Source organism: Trichosurus vulpecula, chromosome 6 (assembly GCF_011100635.1).
Source record: "Trichosurus vulpecula isolate mTriVul1 chromosome 6, mTriVul1.pri, whole genome shotgun sequence".
In the NCBI taxonomy this organism is placed as follows: Eukaryota; Metazoa; Chordata; class Mammalia; order Diprotodontia; family Phalangeridae; genus Trichosurus; species Trichosurus vulpecula.
Window position 1 is genome coordinate 98413730 of NC_050578.1, and position 26884 is coordinate 98440613.

Genomic DNA, 26884 nt, shown 5'->3' on the forward strand with positions numbered 1-26884 from the left:
TTAATGGGCTTTGCCTCAGTCAAACAGACCTGTTGAAGACAGCTTGAAAAAGCCAAGATCCCCCAATGCATCCTGGGCCATCTCCAGTTGTACTGATCTATATCTGGCCACTGGACCCAGATGGCTCGGGAGGAGAAAGTGAGGCTGGTGACTTTACACAACCCTCCCTCTTAAATCCAGTTCATTTGCACATCATGGTATCACATTCCTGGTGTCATGTTCTTCTTCAAGAATGAAGGACAAACAACAACCTGTGTGAGTTAAAAATGAGCTGCCCACTGGGGACAAAACTAGAACTGGCCAGTTGGCAACACAGCTTGCTTGCTTGCTTCCTTCCTTCCCTGCTTCCTTCCTTCTTTCTTTCCTTCCTTCCTTTCTTTTTCTTCCTTCCTCCCTTCCTTCCTTTCTTCCTCCCTTCCTTCCTTCCTTCCCTCCTTCCTTCCTCTTTCTTTAATTTTCTTCCTTCCTTCCTTGCTTTCTTTTCTTTCTCATCTTCTTTCCCTTCCCTCTGTTCACATAGGGTATCACATACCTTTACCATCAGTGCTCTACCCAAAGGGAATCTCTGAAAGTGAAATCACTGTTACTGTCATTGATTGACTAACAGTAGGTCCCAAGCTAGTCTACTTGGTCATTGTTTGGGCCCTGTTTGGCTCAGAATGAATGTAAGTAGCAATTGCTTCTGTTTTGGCCAGAAACCCTGAGGGTCTTCCCCTTCCCCACTGTTTTTTTTGGAAGAGGTAAAGAGGCCCTTCTCTACCTCATTTCTTATTAAGCCTTAATCACTGAATGGACTTTGCCTCAGTCAAACTGAGAGCTGTTGAAGACCTTAGCTTGAAAAGGCCAAGGTCCTCCAATACAGCCTGGGTCATCTCCACTCATCCTGATCTATAGCTGGCCACTGGATCCAGATGGCTCCGGAGGAGAAAGTGAGGCTGGTGACTTCGCACAACCTTCCCTCACTTAAATCCAATTCTCTTATATGTCATAGCATCACTTTCCTGATGTCATGGTCCTCTTTGAGAATGAAGGACAAAGAGCAAGCAAGCGTTTTCGAGGTATAAAATAGGGAGAAGAGGATATTCACAATAGATTGGGTGGAAATGATAATGGTGAGCAGATGTATTGAGGGGCATGAGAGATGGAGCAACCTGTACTGAGAGGATGACCATGTGCTGCAGTGTTTCTGATTGGGCTTGAAAATGCCAGGAGTATGCGTTAAGATCTAAGATAAAGGGCAGTTTAACATTATGGTGAGCTCCAGAGATCAGAGGATGATCTGGACTGTGGAGAGGAGCGGTTCCTGGGACTGGAGAGTGGGGAGATTTTGCTTTAGCAATTCTGAATCTCTGCAATAAGGAAAGTACACTGGGTAGCTAAGGATGCAGGAAGCTGTCAGAGGTGCCAGGTAGTTAAGGCTGGCCCTTTGCCCAAGTAAATGTCCCCTTATCCTGAGTGAACTCATGCTTGGCACTAATTATGTAGCCTTATCCCAAAGTGGGGCGGGGAGAAATGAAACATATAAGGAAGAAACACACATACAGTGTTCCTCATGGAATCAGGAATCTTCTAACACAAGGGTTATTAACTTGGGACCTATGGACCCTTTGGTCTGTGGATAGGTCTGATAATTGTATTTGAATATAACTGGTTTCCTTTGCAATCCTATGTATTTTATACATTTTTAAATTTTTTTCTTTTTATTGATTTATTTATTTTATTAATTTATTAATTTATTTTCAAAATTTACTTCCATAAGATTTTGAGTTCCAAATTTTCTCCCCATCTATTTTATGCATTTTAAAACATTATTCCAAGACCATGGATTTAAGCAGACTGCCAAAAGGGTCCCAAAAGGTGTTAGGAACCCTTTCTCTGATATTTTTGTCATCAGCCTAAGGCTCATGTTCTGTGATGGAGATCTGCTCCAGAGCTCTCAGGGACATAAGTGCCCTTTGACACAGGTTCTGTTTAAAAGTGGCTTCAGTGGTATTACTGCCTTTTATTAACTAATACCTAGGCTCTGTTAACAAGAGTAGTCACAAATTCTTCTGGTTTTACACAAAGTCAACACTGAGCTTTGTGGAGACTTTCTACTACAGAATGGCTGTTTTGCAACCCATGTCTAGTATTTGCTAAAGGTACTCAGTATATAATCAGAGGGCCCTCAATAGTGTTTGATAGGACTGAAGAATGCTCCTAAGAGGGAATAAGGGAGAATACTGTAAGAAGAGAAGGAGAACAGATGCCTACAACTATGTCTTATGTATACCAGGTGCTTGACTGAGTTCCTTGAATTTAAAGAAAGACTGGGAGGGAAAGGAATCACAGACCTCTTGTATTTGAAAAGGACCTCTTACAGAGATTATCTAGTCCAATCCCTAGCTGAAGCATAAATTTGTGATACCTTCAAGTGATCATTCCCATTTCTGCTTGTCTGTCTCTAATAATGAGGAGTTTACTACCTATTGAAGCAGCCCTTTGCATTTTGGCCCAATTCTAGTTTTAGAATTTCTCCTTGATGATATTAAGTCAGAATCTGCCTCCCTGAAACCTCCAAGGAGAAATATCTAACCAAGATTTTGAATTTTTTTGTGTTTTTTCTACTTTATTAAACTTTTAGGTAAAATATACCAAGGAGAGGAAAGAATACAAACTTAGAGATAAGAAAGAAATATGGGACATGAGGGAGATGGAAATAGAACCACCATTCTAAAATTCATAGAATGAGGAACTTAAAATACTCAGAAACAGGATCAGTTTTTCTGGCTTCAGGGAAAGAAAGGACATTATTCTTTGACGTTATTGTTTTGAAAGCTACAACTTTTTTTTCTTTTTTGGTAAGATCCTAGATCAGAAATAGTTACATTCCTAGAAAGCTTAGTGCCCAAAAATTACAATGTATAAAAATGTACCAAGCAGGGATTTTTAGAAACACGAGGTAAACAAATACCTATATTTGCAGAGTTGCCTTTATCCCCACTTCTGGTATAGGCCAGATCTTCTAAACGATATGTCAGTGAGCCATGTGGTAGATCTATGTGGAAAAAAAATAAAATGGAAGAGAAATCCAGCATTGGTTTGTTTTGTTTTCAGTTAGCACGGCCTCTAGTTCAGCAGCTGCCCAGACCGAGCCACTCAGTCTGTGAAAATCAGTAATTGTTTTTCTGAAGCTTTTCTCAGCACCCCAACAGCTTCAGTTTTAAGATAACACACAGAAATTAACATTTTTCAAAAGTTATGGCAGAAATGCATTTTTCTGTCTATTGAAAAAAATGTCATATTATGAAAATTATCTCAGCAGTGAAATCAGAGTTGGACACAGCATCATTTAAGGGATCTGCAACTTCCTACTAAGGTAAAGCCGTAACATTATTTTGCTAGAAAGGAAAAATTCCTGTAATTGTAATAATTCAATAACGAATGAGAAACAGGTAATTTAATATCCCTTCCTTCTGCAAAGTTTCTGGGGGATGAATAGCTTTCTACCTTGATGTTGCTATTTGTTATGGAAACATATCAAGGACCTGTAGGAATTCACTCCCCCAAGGCTCCCAAGGCTAACTGGTTGTTAACTTAAACTCTGAGGGTCAGAGAGATTAAGGGACTTGCCCACAGTCACAGAGCTGCCAGGTGACAAATGTGGGCTTTGAACCCAGGTCATCCACCTCCAAGTCTGGGTCTCTATGTACAGCACTATGCTTCCCCTCCATTGCTTACTTTTGGATTACACAAATATGTATACATTCTGTAGAGCTGAATGCCCTGTACAACATGGGTAATTTATAAATATCAGTTAATGATAATAAATGCGAAGAGCATAAAAGTGCAGTAAAATTGCCCCCAAAGGAGTGGAATAAGAAAGAGCAGCTTAAACTAATGAATTGCGTAAATTACAGGATATTTTTAAATAAACCAAGTTTTATTATTTTTAATATACAATAATTCAGAGTAGGGTAATCAAAAGGTATTATCACCCAGGAAGTTTTTTGGGACCTGCTACAATGAATAGGGAGTACTGATTTCTTATCTGGACATTAATGAAGTAATCAAAATAAGTTAATTTTCTCAAAGAAGCAAAATATTCCCATCTCCAATGCCACACATTCTTCTTCACTTGTTTAGGAAGCCTTTCCCCACAGATAGTGAAAAGATTGACTTGCTACATTTCTGATTAAGATAAATTCTGAATTAATGATGTTCAAATTAGGAAGATTTTTACACTGTTGATTGATTTTTTTATTCAAGAATATGTAGTAACCAGAATTCCCCGCTGCCCTACTCCTCCCAAATTTTCCTAGGATCATAGATTTAATCCTGATAGCAAATTTGGAAATCATCCTAATGTTAGTCCCTTGTTTTACAGATAAGGAACCTGATGCCCAGAGAGATGAAGTGATTTGCCCACGGTGGTGCAGTGGATAGAGCACTAGGTTTGTAATCAGGAAGACTCATCTTCATGAGTTCAAATCCAGCCTCAGACACTTCCTAGCTGTGTGACCCTGGGCAAGTCACTTAACCCTGTTTGCCTCAGTTTCCTCATCTGCAAAATGAGCTGGAGAAGGAAATGGCAAACCACTCCAGTATCTTTGCCAAGAAAACCCTAAATGGGGTCACAGAGAGTTGGACACAGCTGGAAAAAAAACCAAACAGGATTGGAACCCATGACCTCAAAGCTCTCCACCATACCATGCCACCTTTTTTCATCCAACAAACAGGTTTTGATTTCTGGTATTATTTTAAGCCTTTGATTCCTAAGTCTCTGTTTTCCCTCAGTTTCTGGGTTTACCATTGCCATGCCATTTTTTATGCTGAGAGTTTTTTTTTAAACATTCATTTTTAAAATTTTGAGTTCCAAATTCTCTCCCTTCCTCCAGCCCCTGCCCCACCTATTGAGAAGGCTAGCAGCAGGATACCCATGATACATATGAAGTCATGCAAAACATATTTCCATAACTGCCATTAGTATTAAATTCCAACAATGTGATGATAATAGGCATCATCAATTGTTTTTTTTTAAACCTTCACAATTCTTAGGCAATTAATAAATGTCTGTGGAAATTCACCTCCCCTGCTGGTCTTGTCAGAACAAATTTGAAATTGATCCCAGCTTTCTGAAGATGTTAAATTTCTAAAAGACATAGCGATTTTTTGAGCAAGAAGTTCAAGGACATTTAAGACTCCTCCAGACACCTCTCTTCCCTGACTTAATCTATCTGCTTTATTTTGGACTCTGCTTTCTCCGACAGCATCATTGTCTTTAGTATCTTTGGGTACCTTTCTCATCTGAGATTTCTTTCTAAAAATGCCATCTCCTGGAGATCTTGGCCCTGCCAGCTTAAGCACTCATCTCTAAAATATTTACAATATTAGGTCTTCCTTGATTTCACTTTGCTATGTTCATTTTAATCTTCTATCAAATGAGAGACTATATAGCGCTTAACATAGTGCCTGGCACACAGTAGGCACTTAATAAATGCTTATTCTCTTCCCCGGCCCCTATTAAAGGGACAAACTGGACCTGTTACATTTCTCTTCCCTTCTATACCTCATATCTCCTTTCTCCCTCTGAAGTTGGGATAAGAGGATGACAGACTTTGAACTACAAATGGAAGACCTAAGAGGACTGTCTAGCCCCAGTCGTTCAGATTGTTATCCTTTATTGACCTAATCTCCTACCAATGGATAAGTTACTATTACTTGCCAAGTCATAGCATTGCCCTTTCCATCATTCGGGTATGCCTACCAAGAGCCACTGGCTGCCAAAGGAGAACAGATAGGAGCAGGAGCCAGCCTCCATGGCATAAACGAAGCATCAGATGCTGGTGATGCACGTACCTTTCAGCTCATCATCTCTCCCAGGTACATCAGGTGAAACAAATTCATCTGTTGTAAAGGTGAGATCCTCGTGAAATGTTTCGACATGCTGTCCATTAATATAAATATCAATCTGAAAAAAAAGTTTAAAATACATTACAAAAAGTTTCTATGAAAGTGAAGGAATAAACTCAAGAATGTCACCCATTTATTCAGAAATTGACTACTAAGCTATTTAACCTGTTTGTTTGTTTGCTTGCTTTTTAATCTACCTTTTTTGCTTATCAAGACAAGCAGCAGACTATCAGGTAGCCTCATGGATGCTGCTGCCTGGTGACTCCTCCGGATATAGGGCGGCACAACAGGCTTCACATAATAGCTCCCTATAATTCCTGCACAAGACCTCCTCTCTCAAGAAGGGCTTTTCATTGCTTCCTGACTGACGGCAGTATGTGGCAATGAAACCAATACGGAAGAGAAATGCTGACTGGGCTTGGGAAGGAATAACAAGCAAGCCTGCGAGCCACACACCAGAACTAAGAACCCTTTGTTCCTTGTGGATCCATGTGTTATGTCTGCCTCAAAGGTGCAAGTCTCCCGAGAAAGGCAATTCTGGCCTCCTCTGTCTTTCTTCCAAGAACTGAGACTCATCTCCATTGCAGCCATCTTCAAAGCCAGGTCTTCACCAAAGGCCCTTGCAGGGTCAGCCTCTTGTCTGCAGAAGAGGAAGGTAAATACACCCTACGCTCCTCCAAAGAGCCAACTCTCAATTTCCTGGGTGAGAGGAAGGGTTTAAAAGAGACTAGGCCACTTTCATTTGGGTTGCATAACTGTACCTGTTCTTTTGGATTGCTTTGCATTTATAGGTTTGCCTTCCTTGTCATAAATTTTTATTATTTTTTTTTTATTTTCCAAGTACATGCCACCTTAAGGTAGGAGGAGGTGACTCAGGAGAGTGCGGGGTGACAATGATAATAATAACTAGCATTTATACAATGCTTTATGATTTGCAAATTTTAAAATATATACATATATATGGAGAGAGGTTTGTGTGTGCCTATATACGTATACACACATATATACATATATGTATATATTTGCATATTCATATATAATCCTCACAAAAACCCTATGAGATAGGTGCTATTGTTATCCCCATTTTACAGAGGAGGACGTTGAGGCAGGCAGCGGTTAAGTGATTTTCCCAGGGTCATCCATCTTGTAAATGTCTGAAACAGGACTTGAATTCAAGTCTTCCTGACTCCAAATCTAGCACTCTGCCCACGACACCACTCAGCTGACAAGAAATGTCTAGTGAGTAATTTAACATCACCGTGCAAACAACATACAAAGGACGTGTATTGGGCACAAATCAGACTGTAAGTTCCTCGAGGCCAGGGGCCATTGCTTCTTCCTTCTTACTCTTCGTAAAACCCTACTCTGGTGACTCACCCCGCCGTGGAAGTGAGCCTGGGTTCTCCAAAGCTATGTTGGTGGTGCACAAGCAGTAGGTTCCATCATTGAGAGAAAGGTCCTGCAGAGAGGCTGAATCTGCTATCGGATGACCAACCTACCTAAGGACGGAGGTACTCCTCGTCAGAACACTGACCAAAGAATGAATGTTTTGGCCATGACGACCCATGATGCATTCACTTAATTCAACAATGAATACTCATTGAATGGAACAGAATCCCGTCAAGCATACTTTGGCAGAAAGTCCAGATGTTTAGAAGTTGGGAGAGACTGGAATTTGGGGACTGAGGAAGAAAGCTAGGCAGTATTTGAGATTTGCTAAGGGAACTGTAGACCATGCCATTAGAGGCTCATTTAGAACAGGGGTTATATATATTTTTGGTATCATGGATACCATCTATGCCTATGGACCTCTCAAAATAATGTTTTTAAATGTATAAAATAGGATTACAAAGGAAACTAATTATTAAATTATTAATTATTAATATTAAAATACAGTTAGCAAAAATATATAAATATATGTATATGAATGTATGTATTAAAAAAAGTTCATAGACCCCAAGTTAAGAACCCCTGAGTTATTGGGATTGGATATGTTTGACCTGAAAAAGAGAAGACTGAAGGGAGACATTGACATCCGGCCAAATATTTAAAGCGCTTTCATAAAAGGGAGGAAGGATTAGGCTTATTCTACTTAGTACCAGGGGACAAAACAAGGATCTATGCGTATAAATTGTACCGAGGTAGTTCTGTGTCATGGTCCAAACGTGAAGTGGGCTACCTTGGGAGGTTGGGGAGTTTCCTGTTATTAGAGGTCTTGAAGTAGAAGCTCAAAGACCGCTTGGTAGGGATCTTTTAAAAGAGGTGCTTATTCAAGCAGGCATTGGCTCATATGATTTCAGAAATGGCTTCTGATATTCTCTGCTCCTATAATCTGTAAAATGGGATTAATGAACTCAGGGTGGCCTTCCGTTCATTTTGAATCCTTTTTCTACTACATAAAGTTTATCTGATATCAGCCAATGGAGTAGGAGTTATCATAGGAGATCTGCATGTGAAACAAATGTTTCATAAAAACTCTTTTCTTTGGAAAACAGGCCAAAATACACCAGGATCAATGAGGAAGTGCTTGCCTGTGGGAGGGAGTATGAATCATACACCAGTCGAAGACATGAGATCCCAGGATCATTGGTTTGGAGATCAGTTAATCCAAACACTTAATTTATTTGGCCTTCTAAGAAACTGTCCCGAGGAGCAGGAGAAACATTTACTCTTCTTATTTTAAGACCATTGTTTTCACACTGTTAAGATTTATCGTTCAGGTATTAGCACAGTCCAGTTAACCAGTTCAAAAAGCATGAGGTTAAGGTAGCTTGGATCTGGTAGTGGAGAAGATGGCTCAGATGTGTGGGGTGACAAGACAGCCTGTAATTTACCACTTTGTGGGTAACCCTTACTCTACAGATGATTAGGAGCTAACTATACTGAGCACAAATCAGGCTGGAAGGTCCTTGGAGGTACAAGCCATATCTTATAATACTAGCTAACATTTATATAATTCTTATTATATGCCAGGCACTTTACAATGATTATTTCATTTGATATTCACAACCCTGGGAGGCAGGTGCTATCATTATCCCTATTTTATAGAAGAAAAAGCTGAGGCAAAACAGAGGTTAGGTGACTTGCCCGGGATCACAAAGCCAGTGTCTGAGGGTGGATTTGAACTAAGGTCTTCCTGACTCAAGGCCTGCCACTCTACCCAGTGTGCGACTTTGTTACCCTACATGCATTATTTTCCACCAACGCCTACACTGCTACCCTACTGTGCCAAGGTGACCTTGGCATCTTGAAGGCTACACGCCTGAGGAGCATCAGCTCTGGCAGGTTCTGCCATCTGTTCTGAAGGAAGATCAGCAGAGTACCAGAGAATAGCAGAGGACAGCAACAGTGGCCAGGCTGAAGGTGCCCCAGATACCTGTTTATTGGTTTATGCTGTTTTTACAACATCGCCCTCTCCTAAAATATAGTAGAGAACTGCCATGGAGTCAGATGGACCACCTTTGGTGCTTCCATGGCACTGGAGAACTGCCAGTGAAATAACAATGTAGACTAGACAAAGGGGAACGGGGGGAGCGCCGATGAGGCTTCCTAGGGCCCCATGTGGGGTAATACTCTAAGTCAAAGAGACTTTATGGGACTCTAGGGAAGGGGAATCTTCTGAGTGATCTCCTGACTTAAGTGAGAGTCCTTTTTTTGTCCAAAATAAAACTGGCCTATGTTTTTGGGGCCTGTGGGATTTGTAACTATCCTTTGGGAAGTGTCAGATATTTAAGTTTCTAGACTATAGTTGGGTAGGAGTGATGAGATAGAGAAGTGACGGGACCCCAAAGTGTACCCAGGCCTTTATGTCTCTGGGGAGTCTAATTTATAATAAAAAGATGAAAAGCACTTATGTTTTCTAACGGTATCGTTTGTACATATCTTTGCTTCCCAAGATGCCCCATACCTTCTTTGAGGGGAATCTGGTATAGCTAAAAGAGCACTGAACATAGAAGGAAGAAAAGGCCTGGGTTCAAAGTGGAGCTTCCTAACTTAACTCTAACTGTTCAGTCACTGGCAAACCACCTAACTCTTCTGAGCCTCAACTTCCTCGTCTATTGAAAGGGCATTATGCCTGTAGTGCTTGTACCACAGAGCTATTAGAAGGATCAATATGTGTAAGGTGTTTTGTAAACATGAAAGTTCTACCCAAATGCTAGTTTTTATTATCGTGTTCTCCACAGCACAAGCAAAATTCTTTATGCTTATTAAGTGCATAAGAAAAACTTTAAAAAATTGATTCATTATGGACTTCACCCCAAAAGAAGTTAGAATACGGGCAGCTTTTGTTGCATTGATTTGTAGTCACTGAAAACATGATTAGAGCCCCCAGCATCCATGGACTATTTGATTTCAAGAGAGAATGATGCATTGAAAATAATACTATCAGTCAAACAGTATTTAGGCACCTGCTGTGTGCAGAACAGAAACTGCTAGTGATGGTATTAACACAGGTTAAGTTTTGGTGGTACTTACAGCTAAAAAATGGATCAGGCAGCATATTCTCTAATTAAATATACAAGTTATGTTGTAAAATTTTGAGAAATTAAATAAAATTGAAAAATAGGTTCTACTAAGTAAGAAACATCCATGTGATAGTGTGTGTGTGTGTGTGTGTGTGTGTGTTGTGTTTAATCCAATTAGGCTAGGCATATGAAGGCACTTTGAAAAATGTCTGTGAAATCTCTGAAAATGGCAAAGTGTTATACATATGTAGGGATGTTGCATTCTTGTTGATTTTCCACTTCAAATGAAAAATGCAAATGCCTAATAAAATCTCCGTGACTGTGGTAGCTGCAGAGACATTTTAGTATTGAGAATACGCCATAAAAGCCCAAGAAGACACTGGTCCCTACTTTTAAGAAAAAGGATCTAATGCTATCTTTGAACATAAATCTCTGTATTGAGCTTCAGGATTTTAAAAAGAAAATCCCCTTATGTGAGATTTTCTGGGCTCTGTTTATAGTAAATTTACTTGATTTCGTGGTCCCAATTTACCTTATGGGCCTAGAACTAAACAAAAGGAAAAACAAGCTAGACTGACTTTGGGAAATTGCAAAGTTTCTTTTAATGAAACCAAACTCCTCTCTGAAACAAAAGTCTCTCTTAATCCCAATATCTTTCTGGTGATGTTGTAAGACTGCCACTTCTGGAAGAAGAGCCTCTGAAGAATTCAAATTGTGGAACACCCAAAGGGCAATGGATCAAGTGCATGGAAGGCATCAGCAGGCTGCAACACTTCTCCAACAAAGAATTATAAAAGATGAAAGAGCAATTGTGCAATAAAAATAGAAAAAAGATAGCCCTCTGTCTATTACACTATGATAGGCTAGGGACCAGACCTGAGACTTCATTGGGAAAAGGAACTTCCAGGTGAAGAAAGTCCTTTTAACAGAGACGGTAGGTACCATCTCAGCAATTTAGAATCTCAGGGGCAGCTGGGGCAGTTAGGGAGTGCAGTGGATAAAACACTGACCCTACAGACCACCCTCAGACACCGACTAGTTGTGTGATCCCAGGCAAGTCATTGAAGTTCTTTTTGGCTCAGTTTCATCATCTGTAAAATGTGGATCATAAGAGCACCCACCTCCCAGGGTTGTTATGAGGATTAAATGATTATATGATTAAATGAGATAACAATTATAAAGCACTTAGCACAGTGCCTGGCATTATATAAATTATATAATATTATATAATATATAAACCTAACATAAATGTTAGCTATTATTATTATTAAATGAGATAGTTATTATAAAGTGCTTGCACAGTGTCTGACACATAGTGAATGCTACATAAATGTTAGCTATGATGCTGATGGTTGTTACTGTTATGGAGTGGCCTAGAGAGCAATGTTTCTCAACGTGTGATCTGATGACTTCTTGGGGGTCCCTAAAATCCTTTCAGGGAATCTGAGAAGTCCAAACTGTTGTCATAATAACTCTAGGGCATTTTAAATTTCTAATATTGATAGATACATTACTGAAAGATCCTGTTGTTGTTTGTCCTTCTTAAAGAGGACCAAGCAACATCAGGAAGGTGATGTCTTGACTCAAAAGTGAATTGGATTTAAGTGAAGGAGGGCTGTGCAAAGTCCCCAGCCTCACTCTCTCCTCCAGAGCCCTCTGGGTCCAGTGACATGATATAGATAAGGAAGACTGGAAATGGCTCGAGATGTATTCTAAATATTGGTAGATATAACCCACATAAATAAAAGCTCTTGGAGTGGGGCCTTCATAATTTTTAAAATTGCAAAGGGGTCCTGAAGTGAAAGTTTGAGAACATTTGGCCTAGAATACTGAAAAGCGAAGCAGCTTGCCCAGGGTTACAGAGATAGTTGGAGCCCAAGTATTTTGGGGTTTGGGGCCATACTCCATGTTGGCTCTCAATTATTTGCTGATTCCAATTATTTTCATTTGATTCAAGAAACATCTTTGGGCCTTGATCCTGAGTAAACTGAATAGAATTTAATATTAATCAAATAAAATACTCAATTCTAATGATATTTGGACTTTTTTTATTTAGCAACAAAATTTATTTATACTTTCTTCTTCTAGGGAGTTGCTAAAAGTCTCCAGTGGATTGGGTGCCTCAAAGCTTACTTACTTGTGTTGAAAACAAACCTAGAATGCATATCATTATTTGAAAGTCTGCAGACTTGTTTGTTCCCTGTTTCTAATTCCTTGGTGACTACGCAACATGAGAGCTGATTCCATTAGGCAGAGCCCTAACTATCACCAGGTGGATATCAACATGGTGGAGGAGGCTGCATCTCCTTAAGGGGAAAGCTATTTCATGGTAGGTCCTACTCCCTCTCTGAGGTAACTACTGCTCATGTACCTTTTCTCAAAGTGCTCTGCTAGCCTAGGCCATATGCCCAACAACTGCCTCCACCCGTAGAATTTGGTCAGTCACAACAGCATCACCTAACTCTCAAATCTCATGGGGGAGAGAGCTGGAGCCTTTGAGGGAGAGGTTGTCCCTTCTTCTCAGGAGAGGGGAATTTTCCCCTTACTATTGCTGCCTCTTCCCAACCCCTGAGTACACTGTTTTCTGTACCACTACGTCTAAACTTCCACCATGATATTATCATGTCAGTGGCACAGATGAGCACACAAACACATACACATACTCTGACATACACACAATCTGCTCAACTGCTTTTCTACAGGTAAAAAATTCCTGGTTGTGGTTCTAAAATAATGGATTTTCCCTTAGTATCCTTAGCTAGTGCAGGGAGTCACCAATTTATTTATTTAGAATATATGCCTGTTCTGCTTTTGTAAAGACTCTAGGCTCTTACAGATGAACTCACAAATTACAAAGGTACAATAATGCATTAAAATGTAAGCCAAACAAAGCCAATCTAAAGGGTATAAATGGCAGAGAAATGTGCTCAGTCACTGGGAGTCTGCCTTGCCTTCTCTCAAATGAGATAATATATCTAAGGGCTTTGCAAACTCTAAAGTGCTAAATAAATTATTGCTACTAGCACCCCATTTCCAAAAAGGAACAATAGAGTTCCCCATTATATGCCTAATTAGATAGTAAAATCCCAGTCATTTAGTCAACCAAAACTCCAAAAGAAAGAGCAGATCAATGAATCCAGAAATCAGTGGATACTGGGGAAGGACACTAAAAAGACCCAAAGCTCTTTACTTGAAATCTGCTTATCGGAAACCTTTGTTGTTGTTATTGTTGTTCGTGTCTGTGACCCCATCTGGAGTTTTCTTGGCAAAGATACTAGAATGGTTTAGCCGTTTCCGTCTCCAGCTCATTTTACAGATGAGGAAACAGAGGCAAATAAGGTGGAGTGACTTCTCAGGGTCACACAGTTAGTGAGATTGGATTTGGAGTCATGAAGATAAGTTCCTGATTCCCAGCCCAGTGCTCTATCTACTTCACCACCTTGCTGCCCCTAAGGTGAAAGCTCTTCATAAGTAACATCAAAAACCTTTCTATGTATTAACCACAGGTATACAAGGATCTTAGAGCAAGGATCGACCCTGGCAAGGTCAGTAAAGTCTCTGTTCTCTGTGCAGGGGCCTGGGTTAGGTTAGGAAAGAATTAATCCATTTACTTGCATTTTTCAATGCTTTTCCCCCTTCTGTGCTTTCAACCTAAAGAAACTTTTGATTGGTGGGGAAAACTGATGTAGCCTCAAATCTAAATTTGTGCACTTAAATTTTTATTAGCAAATAAGCTTGGAACAGAAGGAACTTGCCAGTTACAATTTTATCTTTGCCACCTTAAACTTGACAGACTCCTTCAATTCTTCCATTATTTTTCAGGCGTGTCTCTAGCTTCAATATTTTCAATACAATTTTATTTTTACATGTTTGGCATCTCTCACAGTTGTCAAAACTCTACTATCTATGTAAAATTTGGGGCAAGAATTAATTTTTCTCATTTAGATATACTACTAGAAGTATATTATATTTTATGTATTTTTGATTATATTGTATATTTAATGATGCTTTTTTCAAACTGTTGGCAAATATGAGGTCAATGGTCTGGTTATTAAAAGATTTATGGTTGACCTTTATCTTCACCTGATTGAGCTCCTAAAAATGCACATTTGAAAGGCCAACAGATACAATTACAAACACCTGAAAATAAGTTCCGGAGGTAAGTAGGACACAGGTCCTTCCATCTTAACAGGAACATACAATAGGCAGTTTTGCTTCATGAGGGTTAACGCTCACCTAACCAGAATACCCTATTCCCTAGTTATGCACCTTCCTAGGAAATGGAGGAGATACAAAATTAAGATGTCATTCCATTGAGTCAGGTTTTATTGTACTTACTAGAACTAATAACAAAATCCACTCTGATGGATGCTTACCCAAATTAAATTTTCTAAAATGTTATCTATATCACAACAGAACTGAAAACTCCATGGTTTTATTTTTTCTGTCTCTATTTTATCAGCAATATCTGCAATACAAAACATTCTCTAATTGGCCATTAGGCCAATGGAATTGACAAGTTTAGAAATATCTCTTACCTTGACATTTCTTTGGGGATACAGGAAAAAAAATGGTTTCAGAACTGTAGATCTGGAGATATAAAGAAAGAAAGATAATTAGGATCAGCCCAACAAATTAGAGAAAAGGGGGTGAGTTGCATACTATGTCTATGCACTTCCTGGTTATACCATTGTTTACCTCTACTTCTTATATACTAATATGTTTCCTTTCTCATCTCCCTTTTTGTTTATCTGAAGGGGAAAACATGATACTTATTCTATTAAAAATGTGTTGCCATAAAAATACTGCTGATCTACTAGTAGGCTATGAAGCTTCACTTTTTATTCTAGTTGTGATAGTATATTTTCATTAATTCATAACCAGTTTTTCACCCATATGACAGATGGCGTTCATCTATGAGAATGATGGATGATGTGGAGATGTTGTCTGTGGTTCTGGAACAGGGCAAAGTGAACTCACCCTTGTGGAGATCAAACCTTTGATCTTCGCCACAAGTACAAAGGAACAGACACAAACACAATTCAAAATGGGGATGTACAAATATAAATGGGGATAGCAAACATAGAAATAAAGGGATAATCAAAGATACAGATGTATATGCTTTAGATCAGCTGGTGGCATGGGATAAGCATGGGGCAGAAGTTAGTATAGAGAAAAATGGAATGATTAGTAAATATTATGAGATATCGAGCTAATTTTATTTTCAAAAAGATCTGAATTTCCTTAGACATATTTAAAAGCATTAAAGGTTTGTTCTCCCCAACTACATGACTATCCAATGTAATCCAACAAGCATTATTAACTGCCTGCTATATGTAAGGTTCTATGCGAAGTTCTGGGTAGGAAGGAATTTTAGAGGTCATCTAGTCCAACCTCCTTATTTTATAGATGAGGAAATGGGGGCCTAAACAGGTAAAGTGACTTACTCAGGGTTATACAGGTAGTAAGCATCAGAGGAGGGATCTGAACTCAGATTCTCTTACTCCAGAGCCAGTACTCTTGCCATTGTACCACAAATAGGTAGGAATATTCATAACTGAAAATTGGCAGGGGAAGTGAGAAAGAGGCCTTCTAAACTTAATAAGACGTGAATTAATTCGGCAAAAGCACTAATGAGAATACAGCCCCTGAAAACTGAACCACAGGATGAAATAAGGATCCTCCCCACCCAGAGAAAACCATCCACATAAGATACAGCTTGTCTTCTAGGATGCAACTAGAGGATGTAGTTGGGGGGACATTGGAGGCTTTTAGTAGTCTCTTTTCATAGAGGAATTCTAACATTTGTGTTTTCTGTTGCTACATAGACACTAGATTTGTCTGTAGTAACATTAAATTATATTTAGTTTACTCAGCATCAAGAGCCAAAGAAGTTTTATTTTAAAAAAATTAACATAAATCACTGAAGCTATAAATCATTGAGAAGCAGCATGGAGTTGAGAGGCATGATGGTATAGCATATAGAGAGCCAGCTTTAAAACCAGGAAGATCTAGGCTCAAGTCCAGTCTATGATTCCATACTGCCTGTGTGATCAAGGGCAAGTTACCTTATTTCTAAGCGTTCTAGGGAATGTTCTAAGGCTATAAACTGCAGAGAAGGTAGAGCGCATTTCCTCATCAGAGAATTATGAAGTCACAGCTCCAGTACCAATGCCATTAACCTCATTCATTATCTAAATTTTCTTTGACCCATTTGCCCCATTATTTGAGTTCTTAAGTGAAAATTTATAGTTTGCTCTATGTAGGATTCCTTCCTTTTGTTCATAAGGGGATCCTTCACTTTAAAAAACAACCATGGTCTTAAAGTTATACACAAATCTATAGCTATAACATAACATTTGTGTCTATCAACAAGCTTCCATTCACTTTTGCCTCGGTTTGCTAGAGAAACCAGAAAAAAGGTTTTTTGGCTTCCCCATTTCAAAGTCTGAATGCTTGGGAGGACTTCAGATCTCTCAAAGAATTATACATCAGGCCCCTATAGAAACAAGAAGGGTAGAGACTAGTGCACATAAGAGAGAAAAATTGGGGTTAGTGGAGAACACCGAGAGAGGACTGTCAGACCGCATAGCTAGTAATTGTCAGGGCTGAGACTCCAACCCAGGTTTCTGACTTAGTGCTCTTTTCCCCCAGACTCTGTTGCTTCTCAAGATGAGGGGGTTGAATTGGATAACCTCCAAGGGCCCTTCTAAGCTCTAACATTCTATGATCTTGTTTCCGCTTCTTTCTACAAACACAAAGAACTAAAGAGAGATTCTGACTGTAATAGGGAGCCAGGCCAAGTGCAACACCCCTTTGGGAGTAAAGTACTAGTTAAGATGAAGAGATTAACTTTCTGTATTTCTGTCATGTGACACTACAGCAGCCACTTAATTTTCAAGTAAATTACCTTTCCTGGGGTAAAGTCTCGTAGACGGGGTAAATTACCTCTGAACTTTATCATGCTTTCTTAGAAGAAGCCGTTGCCTTATAGAGAAAAGGACTTTATACCTTAGAGGAGATTCATCCAGTTACAATTGCCCCCAAGAGCATATTCTCTAGATAAGGGAAGCTTATGGGCTGTGAGTCAAAGCAAAGCTCCCAGATGAATTTCAGGGACAGGAATGTACAGAATGTGACCTTGGTAACTCTGTTCCCTCCATACTTCTTTTATCCTTAGCCAGGAAACGATGTCACAATGAACCTTTTTTTTTTTTTTAAAGTATAATTTAATTGATCAATAATCGCCAATAAACTTACACTTTTGGACGACCTCCAACAACTCCGGTCAGGCCAGGTGCTGAGAAAACAGACAAAAGAAAAGAATATTAATTTTAAGTAGTTTCTCCTTTACATTTTGAAATAGTTTTATAAATCATTCTAACCTCAGTACTTCCTGTAGTAATGAGATTTTCTTGGTCTTTGACTAGGGAATCATAGCAATTAATCAATTTTCTAATATAGGATATTAATACTACCTCAGAAGCTATTGAAATATTTCCATGGATCCCTGGTCTCATTAGTGTAGAAGTTCCCTCCAGTGACACAGGTGACAAGCCTTTGATCTATCCTATCTATCCTGCTTATCTATCCTGGGCAACCCTCATCTATGCCACCCAGTAAGTTTGCCACAGAGTATCCACCTGGTGTGCTGTAGGGTCTTCCTTTTTCTCTTTCTATCTCAAGGACACTAGCAGTACAGGGTATTCTCCCATCTATTGTCGCTGGCTCTTGTCACCTGACTCGACCGTCTTCTATTTCAATCATACATTTCCTTCATGACATCTTTTACTTTTGTTATTCTTCAAAGTTCCGTATTTGCTAAGTGTTGCAGCCTATATGACACCCCCACGTGCTTCTCTGTTACTTTCTGCTAAAATATTAATTCTTAATTCTTCAGAGACTGTAGTATTCCATGCCTTGGAGTTGTACAACAATGTCTGTTAAATCCTTCTCAGATATTTATTCATTCTACCATCATTTACGAACCAGAATCCATAAAAAGAGGAATTATTTGAAGCTATGTTCCATGGTCAAACTGTTATTGTAACTAAAAAAACTGAAGGGGGCAGGATGACTAACAATTTTTATCACATTTTAAAGTTGATTCTAAATAATTACTTTATCTGAAATAACAATGTTTCCTTGCTTCTCACGAATGTGATGACCTCACTGATATCCATGCACACATGGATTCAGGATCTAGGTACTCCAAACAGTTGTGCAGATTGCAACACATTCAGCCCTTCTCATCTCCTGCAATTCTAATCCATGTCCTCCCAGATATTCTTCATCAAATATCCAACCAGTGCCCTGGAGACCTTCTTCTAGAGCTTATAAGAAATGAGCTGGGGCCAGTGCAGAGCAGGAGAAAGACAGAAGGCTACACTATGGAAACTGTGAGATGGTTTTAGTAATCCTCAGCACCTCCCCAGGCAGAAGAAGCCATCTTTTTCATATCGGTTTTATCCTAGAGATATTAAATGGCTACAAACGATAAAGCTCCAAGTAAAATTATTAGTAACTGAATTTAAACACTATCAATAGGCTACAGCATATTACTAATGACTTGAAGGTGAACTGTCACAAGAGATATTGGGTAGGAAATATATGATTGGAAAAGTTTATATCATTGCTAGGCCTATACCCAAAAAGAGATCAATGAAATAGGAAAAGGGCCTTTATGTACCAAAATATTTATAGCAGCTCTTTTCTGGTAGCGAAACACAGAAAATTAAGGAGCTGTCTATCAATCGAAGAACATCTGAATAAGGCATGCTGTACGAATGTAACAAAATATTATTGTGCTGTAGGAAATGAGGAAATAGATGATTTCAAAAAGACATGGAAAGATTTCTTTTAAATAATATAGAATGAAATAAGCAGAACGAGAACAGTCTTATACGATAAACTTCAATATTACAAAAATAAACAATTTTTGAAGCTGATAGAGAATGAAATGAGCATAACCAGAAAAACAATGTACACAACAGCAACACTGTAAAAGCAAACAACTTTGAAAGCAATAAGAACTATGTATTATAATACAGTGACCAAATCCAATTCCAAAGGACTGATAATGAAACATATTATCCACGACAGAGAGCTGATGGATTCAGGGTACAAAAAGGGATATATGTGTGTGTTTCTTTTCTTTTTCCCAAGGGAAAGGGCATAGGAGGGAGAGAAAATAGACTTGTTAATTTTTTTTTAAATATAAAAGTTGAGATAGATGCTTCTACATAAGTATCTACTGGGCTAACTGAATAAAGACATTATCGCTTTGTCTCTGTACTCTTGCTCACTTGCTGACCCTGTCCTCATGAATCCACTGATATTACAGTGAATGCCTTTCTCTGATGGAATTCAAGGAAGCTAGGCCATTGATATTTTTCGAGAACCCTGGTGACTTTCCCAGCAGTCACTGAGGTAGGGAGAACAACAACCTCTTCACCTCTTGGGGTTAAGAGGGAAAGAGAGATTTTATTTCCCCTCCACATCAGTCATGGTGTTCTCATCTCAACCCCAGAGTCTTCTGACAGACATGACCTATACGAGTCCCAGGATTATGAAGTTCATTATGAAGTGGATGCCCTCCCCTTCCCCACAAAGGGAAACCCTCCTCCCTGCTGGGAGAGGAAGACAAGGAGACAAGGGGCTAGAGGATAGTCTTGGTGTATCTGGGGTGAGGAGGGCCTGAGAAGGCTCTGAATTGATTCCAAATCTGTCTACCATTTTTTAGGGAGGAGTGACCTTCCAATAACTAGGGTAACTCCAGAATAAAGTCCTAGGTGCCATTATTTCTAGGGACTCTTTTCTTTCTTTGATGAAGCCTACTTGGAGAACTGGAAACCCTTGCTTTGTCAGGGCCCTCTTTCCCCTTCCTCCATCTCCCTCTGAAGGTAGAGTTTCCAGATCATCAAGATGGAGTTTATCACCTAGGCTTCTAAGATCTAGGAGATGAGGGGGCTGGTTGCATTTGACTTCTTATCTAGTCATTCCAAAAATAGTGTAGGCATAAAATATCATAAAAGATGTCTAAAACCAAAAGTAGGCATCATTTGCAAGGTGGATTTAATAGAAACTTTTCCAATAAATACAGGAGTAAAGCAAAGAAGCTCACTCTCCACTTTGTTATTTTATATTTATCTAGAAATAACTAGCAATAGCAATAAGGCAAGAGAAACATCAAAATTATAAAACTATGCAAAGAGGAGATAAGGTTATCACTATCTGCTGGTGAAATGATTACTTAGAAATCCTAAGAGAATCTGTAATGATAGTCATTAAGACAATTAATAGTTTCAGCAAAGTGTTAGACTACATCAAAGAAAGAAGGAGCCCATATGTATAAAAATATTCATGGCATCTTTGTTCATAGTATCCCCAAACTGGAAAGTACTTGAGTGCCCCTCTCTTGGGGAATGGTTAAACCAACAGTAGTACATGAATGTAATAGAATAATATTGTGTGATGAGGAATAATAAAGTTAAGAGTTTCAGAAGAAATTGGGAAAACATCTATGATCTGATGCAGAATGAAATAAGCAGAACTAGGAGAATAATTTACAAGAGGACAACAACATTATAGAAAAAAAACTTTTAAAAACTTGAGAACTCTGCTTAATGTAATCATAAATGATGGTTCTAGAGTACTAAAAATGAATCATGCCACCCACATCCTGCCAGGGAAGTGATGGACTCAAAATCCAGAATGAGACATGTATTTTTGGGAAAAACCATTGTGGGAATATGTTTTGCAGGGCTATGCATTATTGTTCTGAGAGATTTGTTTTTCTGTGGGTTTTTAATTTTCTAATTCAGGGGAAATGGGAAGGATAAAAATAAAGTTGTAGGCTACAAAATGAACCCTTCCAAAATCGGTAGGATTTTGGGTAAAAATAACAAAACCCAACAAGCAATAATAAAAAGATAAATTCCATTCCAAATAATTACAAGGTGTGTAAAATATTTGGAAGTCAATCTACCAAAGAATATGCAATACTTGTATAGACTCAATTACTAAGTGTTCTTTAAAGAACTAAATAATAACTTAAATAGCTGGAGGAATATTCAGTGTTATGATGGGCCATGCCTATATGCCTATATGACAATGTTACCAAAATTAATCCGTAATTTTAGTGCTGTACTAATCAAAGTATCCAAAGAGATACCTTATGGAACTCTATAAAGTAATAGTGAAATTCACTGGAGGAACAAAAGATCTAGAACATAATGGGAAGTAATAACTTTTAAAAGCTAGGAATGATGGGAAGTAATAACTTTAAAAGCTAGGAATGAAGGAGGAAAAGCACTTCCAAACTTCAGACAATATAATATTGCAGCTGTCATCAAAACCATTTTGGTATTGGTTAAAAAATAATGAAGTATATAAATGGAATAGATTAGGGAAGGTAGAATCAGAATAATGGAACTAAGTAACCCAATTATCTAGATAAATCTGAAAACATCAATTTCTAAGAAAGAACTCTTTATTTGATAAGAACTTCTGGGGAAAATGGAAGATATTCTGGTAGAAATTAGGCTTAGACTAACATCTTATATCATATTCCATAAAAAATTCAAAATGGACAAACAACCTGAATATTAAAGTTCATACCATATTGAAAGAGAAGTATATAATATCGCTTTCATGGCTAGGATTAAGAGATGTATTCTTTTTTAGTTAACTTTTTTTCTAGCAAAGATCTACCTTCTCTCTCTCACATTTCCCTCCTTCCCCAACTGAGAAAGTAAGAAAAACAAAAGACGAAGTATATTCTTAAGGAAGCAAGGTATAGGGGTAATTACATGAGATAAAAGAGAGAATTTTGGTTACATGAAATGGAAAAGGTTCTGCACAAGCAAAATTAATGCATTTAGAATAAGAAGAGAAGGAGTTGAATGACTAAAAATTTTTTGTCGCCAAAAAAATCTGTGCATGTGTATATATTATATATATATATATATGTGTATATATACACATATATGTGTATATATGTGTGTATGTCTTTGTGTCAAATATCAAATTATATATATATAGACAACTAACAGAAATATATCAGACCAAAAGCCATTCCCCAAAAGATAACTGGCCAAAGGATACAAACAGTTCTCACAAGATGAATGTTAAATATTAACAACCATATGAAAGAATGCCCCAAATCATTAATAATAGAAGAAATGCGAATCAAAACAACCCTGAAGCTTCACCTCATATCCAGCAAATTGCAAAGATGACCAGAGCTGGGGATAGTAAATGTTAAAAGATTTGTAGAAATTTAAGCACACTAAAAATAGAGTCTTAACAATGGTTTGTAGAGCTGTGAATTGGCATAATCATTTTAGAAAGCAATTTGGAATTATGCAAATACGATGATTAAAATGTACATACTCTTTGACCCAGAGATTCCACTAGGCATATGCCCCAAAGATGTCATTGATAAGAAGAAAGTCCCAATAGATAACAAACTATTTATAAAAACAAAGACCTGGAAACAAAGTAAATGCCAATCATTTGGGGAATGGCCACCAGGAGTGGGGAACCTACGGCCTGAAGGCCACATGTGGTCCTCTAGGTCCTCAAGTGTGGCCCTTTGAATCCAAACTTCATAGAACAAATCCCCTCAATAAAAGGATTTGTTCTGTAAGACTTGGACTCAATAAAAAGGCTGCACCCAAGGACCTAGAGGGCCACATGTGGTCTCAAGGCTGCAGGTTCCCCATCCCTGAGTGCTAAACAAATTGTGGCACATGAATATAATGGAATATCACTGTGCTATAAGAATAAAAATATATGGGTGAATATAGAGAAGCATGGAGAAATTTATTTGGACTACCGAGAAGTGAAATAAGCAACCCTTTTCTTCTTCTCGTTCTTTCTTTCACTCTCCCAAGAGAAAAATACACACAATGATCACAACAATGTAAATGGAAGAACCCCATGAAACAATCAAAAGTGAATGCTGCAAAATTACAAATACCGAGAATGGCCCCAAAGAGGAAATGAGGAGACACTCCCCTCTCCACCACACACACACACACACACACACACACACACACACACACACACACACACACAGAGTGTTTTGCAGACGTGAGAGTTCTGCAGGTTTACATATATTTTCAGATTTTTGCAGTTGTAGTGATTTGTTTTGTTAACCATTTTTCCTCTTTTCTTTTAATGATATTCTTTATTTTATAGGAAAACTTCCTGGGGGAAGGAGGAGAAGGGATATAGAGGAAAATTAAGCAATTTAAAATCAAAAGATATCAATAAAATTTATTTTTTTAAAAAAATAGAAAGGTGGGAGTGCCAAAGATGTGACATATTGTATGCATTTCAGATGAGATCATTATATTATTAGTTTTACTTAACTGTTTTACTTTGTTACAAGAGTCCTTTCATGAAATATGAGTATTCTGTAAATGTCTGCAGTGTAAAAGCAAAACACATCAATAAAACTCAAAAAGGACTAGGTACATAGTGAGAACAAGGCAGAATATGTGGGTTACCAGAACACTGGCCTAGTATCCACAAACACAAAGGCTTCCAATTTGAATAATTCACTTAGAAAAAAACACCAAAATAATCAACAATAATCATATAGCAAAACTAATAACCACTACAGGAGAAGCTTGGTGGTTCCCTTTGCAATTATGTTCTCATGTAATCTAAATCTATTTATTCTAAAATTTCAGCCTTCTTTCCCATCAAACCTATTATGAAGGCACTGACTAAAGCAATAATAGGAAAGGAATAAAGGAAAAGGTCACAAATTCAAGCTCCAATTCTCATATAATAGTCATTTTAAAAATAAGGGCAGGAAATAGACTATCTGTTAATAAGAAGAGGCTGGCATCTTAAGTTATCCTATAAACAGCTAGGGGCAAGTAGGTGATGCAATGGATAGAGTACTGTGGCTGGAGTCAGGATGTTTAAAACCAACCTTAGACAGTTATTCACTGTGTGATCCTCAGCAAGTCACTTAATCCCTATTTGCCTTAGTTTCTCATCTATAAAATGAGGGAACACTGGAGAAAAAAATGACGAACCTCTCTAGTATCTTTGCTAGGAAAACCCCATGGACAGTCCACGGGGTCACGTGGAGTTGGAGATGACTGAATCACAATGACAAATGAACGTAGAAAGAGCCTCTTTGGAAGACACTGGGATCACTGGATAATAGCATACATCAGAAAAAGGAGGGAATTATCAAACAATCAATATTGTGTTAAAGAATCCATGTAATCACACTGCTCTAAAAATAAAAGGAGGGGGAAAATAAAAGAAAAATAGGTCATGTAAACCAATGGAAAAAGCACTAGACTCATAGTTAGGAGACTTCAATTTGAAGCCTGGTTCTGACACTTATTGGCTGTATGACCAAGGACAAGTCATTTAATCTTCCTGGGCTTTGGTTTCCTCATCTGTAAAATGGAGAGATTAATACTGACATAACTTATCTCTCACTTAAACTTTAAATCGCTATGTACCTGTGACTTCCTATTTACAAGTTAATATCTACTTGAGATAAAAAAATGTTCTTTACATATAACAAATGTTATGTAAAGTTCTGATAGATTTTGCTTAATGCTCTAGATTCGTAAAATGTATTGTGGAAATAATATAGTCAAATCAACGGAAGACGGGTGAAGGCAGATCAAGAGAGCTTAAGTGACTTGACCGTTGCCACACTGCTGCAAGCAGATCAGGTAACCAGAAGTCAAGCTAAACATATTTCTAAATTTAAGCTAAATTTCCTCTAATGTGTTCTGGAGTGGGGGGCGGGGGCAAGCACAAGCTCCTATCCTTTCATTTCTCCCACTCACATAAATATCCTCTTTGCTCTCCAATTCCAAATCCTTGATCCACTCCTTAGTCTCATGGTACAGGAACATGGGGTCATCATAGAGTTTGGGGTGAGAGGTGGGGGGTGGAATGGGAGAGAGAGGGAAAATCGGCACTTTTTGTAGTAGAGGAAAAAAGCTGGTCACACAGGGAGGGTTGATCTAGTGGAAAAGAGCTGAACAAATGGTAAATGAAGATAATAGCATATTATTACACCAGAAGAAATGATAACTATAAAGAATCCAGAGAAACATGGGAAGACTTTTATCAACTGATACAGAGAAAAGTAGGAGAACAATATATATAACACCTATAATAATGCAAGCTAAAACAATTCTGAAAGGAAGATCAACTCTAATAAACTGCAATGGCCAATCTTGATCCCAGAGAATGGATGATGTAACACATTCTTCTTCCACAATCAAGGTTTGTTTTCCCTTTTCCTTGCTACCTTGGAGAAATTCCACCCTTTGGCCCCACTCTCCTGACTGGTGACTGCTTGCTTAGACCACTTTCAGAGGGGCCACAGTGATGATCTCTTTCATTTCTAGCTTTACTTTCCAGACTTCTCCCTGACACCAGTCACACTTTTTAACTCCTTGATCCTTCTAACAGATTTTTCTTTATATTGTCTTGGAACGTAAACTCCTTGAGGGCAAGGCATTCTTACTTGCTTTTATTTGTATCCCCAGTGCCTAATAAAGTACCTGCACATAGTAAGCATTTAATAAATATTCTCCCTCCTCTTCCTCCTCCTCCTCCTCTTCTTCCTCCTCCTCCTCCCTCTGTCTCTGTCTCTCTCCTTCTCTCCCTTTCTCTCTCTCTCTTTCTTTCTCTTCCCCTCCCCCTTCTCTTCCCCACCTTCTCTGTCTCAAAGTAGTAAATAATGAGACTGGAAAATGTTGTAAATGCTCTGACACAGTTATTTGGCTAGATCTTTTTTTTTTTTTTACAGCTGTTTTTTTCTGTTACAAGAGAGAGTTTAATATGTGTACAGAGAAATAAATAGATAATGACTGGAATAAAAAACAACAACAAAAGGCATCAATAAAACTTTTGAAAACATGAAAAAAATGTTCTCTGGGGCTGAGGTGATACAGTAGATGGAGTGCCGGATCTGGAGCCAGGAAGACCTGAATTCAAATTTGGCCTCAGACATTTCCTAGATGTTTGACCTGGGCAAGTGACTCAACTTCTATTTGCTTCCATTTCCTCATGTATAAAATTCAGACAATAATAGCACCCAATCTCATAGGGTTGTTGTGAGGATCAAACGAGATAATATTCGTAAAACATTTAACACAGTGCCTAGCACATAGTAGGTGCTATATAAACATCACATATTACTTAGGCAGATCCTATCTATGATTAGAAGCTAAGCAGACCTCTATGCAAATAGGCTGATTTTTTAAATACCATAATAAATGCTCACTCACTCACTCTATTTATCCTAGTACTCCATTTACCCTAGTACTTCATTTACGCCCCATACACTTGTTCTTTCTGTCATGTGTTATGGTTATCTGGAGATATATTAAGTCAGTCAGCAACCGTTTATTAAGTTATTATGTGGCTAGATCAAGGGTAGGGAACTTGCAGCCTCGAGGTCACATGTAGCTCTCTAGATCCTCAAGTGGGGACCTTTGACTGAATCCAAACTTCACAGAACAAATCCC

At 38.3% G+C, this 26884-nt stretch overlaps 1 protein-coding gene across 1 annotated transcript in view; it reads right to left on the bottom strand.

The window, feature by feature from the left end:
- The window catches only part of LOC118853722, a 140468-nt gene that overhangs the window by 24995 nt on the left and 88589 nt on the right, over positions 1–26884 (bottom strand). The window contains exons 14-17 of the mRNA XM_036763906.1: positions 17619–17658; positions 14897–14948; positions 5839–5950; positions 2954–3037 (exon numbers count right to left, since the gene is read on the bottom strand). Coding sequence (XP_036619801.1) covers positions 2954–3037; positions 5839–5950; positions 14897–14948; positions 17619–17658 — 288 coding nt within the window. The remainder of the gene's footprint in view (positions 1–2953; positions 3038–5838; positions 5951–14896; positions 14949–17618; positions 17659–26884) is intronic.